This window comes from Gavialis gangeticus, unplaced genomic scaffold (assembly GCF_001723915.1).
Source record: "Gavialis gangeticus isolate Ggan-Ray unplaced genomic scaffold, GavGan_comp1, whole genome shotgun sequence".
In the NCBI taxonomy this organism is placed as follows: domain Eukaryota; kingdom Metazoa; phylum Chordata; order Crocodylia; family Gavialidae; genus Gavialis; species Gavialis gangeticus.
Genome location: NW_017729031.1, coordinates 101760851 through 101762804, shown reverse-complemented (window position 1 = coordinate 101762804; position 1954 = coordinate 101760851). Strand labels below are relative to the sequence as shown.

At 37.9% G+C, this 1954-nt stretch overlaps 1 protein-coding gene across 5 annotated transcripts in view; it reads left to right on the top strand.

Moving 5' to 3' along the window:
- The window catches only part of ADAM23 (ADAM metallopeptidase domain 23), a 247954-nt gene that overhangs the window by 196586 nt on the left and 49414 nt on the right, over positions 1-1954 (top strand). For all 5 annotated transcript variants that reach the window (XR_002098686.1, XM_019523466.1, XM_019523463.1 and 2 more), the window contains exon 20: positions 529-592. Coding sequence is in view for 4 of the 5 variants with exons in the window: in XM_019523466.1 (XP_019379011.1) it covers positions 529-592 (64 nt within the window). In the remaining variant the exon portion in view is untranslated. The remainder of the gene's footprint in view (positions 1-528; positions 593-1954) is intronic.

The window sequence follows — 1954 nt, the reverse complement described above, 5'->3', positions numbered from 1 at the left end:
CCCCCTGCCCCTCCTCTGCCCCTTCCCCCACCCCCTGCCCCTCATGTGTGGCATGGACATTCCTCAGGGACACTGCTACTTATCCCTGGCAAAACACACATTACTGCTCATGGGGACACGGTCTTTGGGTTTATTTTGTGAATCATGTTTGCTAACATTGTATGGCATCCTAGGGCATCCTTGAAAGGATCTCAGGGCACCCTAGGACTGGTTCTGTGGCACCCTGGATGAGAACCACTGCTCTAAACTCTATTAAGTATTTAAAAACTTATGGGGAGAGTATGACAACCATGTATCAACTGAGTACTTTGGACATTTAAGTACTTGCTACCATTGACTTCAATAGGACTTACATACCTAAATTCTTGGGAAATGTGTGAGGATATATGTAAAAGTGCCCTTTACTCTAAAAACACACCTAAACATTTTCAGTGGAGAGTATATCCCAAATACATTGAATAAAATATTCAAATTGAAATGTTTGATTTTTTTTCCCCTCCATTTATTAATACATTGTATTTTGTTTAGGGACGTTGCTATAATGGAGAATGCAAGACAAGAGATAATCAGTGCAAATATATCTGGGGATCTAGTAAGTTGGGAATGCCTGCTTTTTCTATATATTCTTTGTGTACATTCTTTCTTTAGTTTGCATACTCAGTCCACTGCTCTACTTTTTCACTTGGTACTTGGAGCTACAGAGGTATGGTGACTATTACCTGCTGTATTTGCAGCTTTAGGTAAGGTGAGTAGCAAATGCTACAATGTATTCAGGCTTAAAATCATCACAGAATTATAACTAAACTATGCAAACACATCAGCTATGTGTCTTTGGATAAGTATTTTGTTTTATTCAGAGGCTGTCTTCATTTGATTAAAACTAAGTTTTGTGGGTTTTTTTAAAGAGCTATTGACTCCATCTTCTTTAAGATTACAGCATAGTTGTTCTATTCTAGAGACACACCTGCTATGATGTGGTCATCTTGTATCCAGAGCCTACATGTCACTCTTTCATTTACTAAATGGAAATGGAATACACAGGACATTAATTAACCTTGAATACAGTTGATTTAAAGGAAGTTACAGCAATGATGGATTTTATCCAAAGAGTTTACAGGAAAAAAATGCACTAGATAATGATTTGGGGATAATGCAGTAGAACTAAATTGCCAGCAGATCCCAGCCTCCATCACTTACCCTTTTCATATCATCATAGTAATGATTTACTCTAGGTTCCAAACCCAAAGCTGTTATGGTATACACATATGTTTCTGTAACAGATAAGAAGGTTCCTCCCTATTATATTGTTTGGAAAGTTCTCTTTCTTGTCTGTTATAAACCATACAGAAAATGCTGCATGTAGTACAGAGAGGGATAAAAAGACCATGTTTTTAGCTGACTCCTGGCATCTTTCTTTTGGCTTAGTGGCAGTGCATTACTGGCTCATTCTAATATACTTTTTTTTTTTTTCCCTAAAAAAAGCTAATGGGTTGGTTAGTGAGAAATTCTGTTTCAACTCTGCCAGCGTTGGAAGATATACCTAAAATACATAAAAGTAGTAACCCAAATCAAATTCCAGGAAAATCCCTTTAGGCTTCACCTTTGCTTTTCTCTATCCCTGCTTGGTCTGAGCACCTAGAGTCAGTCTCATGCTCTTGCTTTACTGGTTTTCAATTTCACATCAGCTTTTTATTTGTATAGTTGCAAGAAGAATCAGCTCCATAGGATATGTGGTATATAGGAAATCTGGTGCTACAGCTGTATGTCTGTTTCACACTGCCATACAATGCATATGTACACAATCTAGTTCTAAGACAGCCATCTTGAGTACCAGAAGTAGTATGCTCAAAATAAACATATTAGCAGGGTGAGTAGTCTTCATGGAGCTGGAAATAGCTGTAGTTAAACTACCCCTGGCATTCAAGCCAGTTTGCTTTAAGTAAGGTTGGGTGTC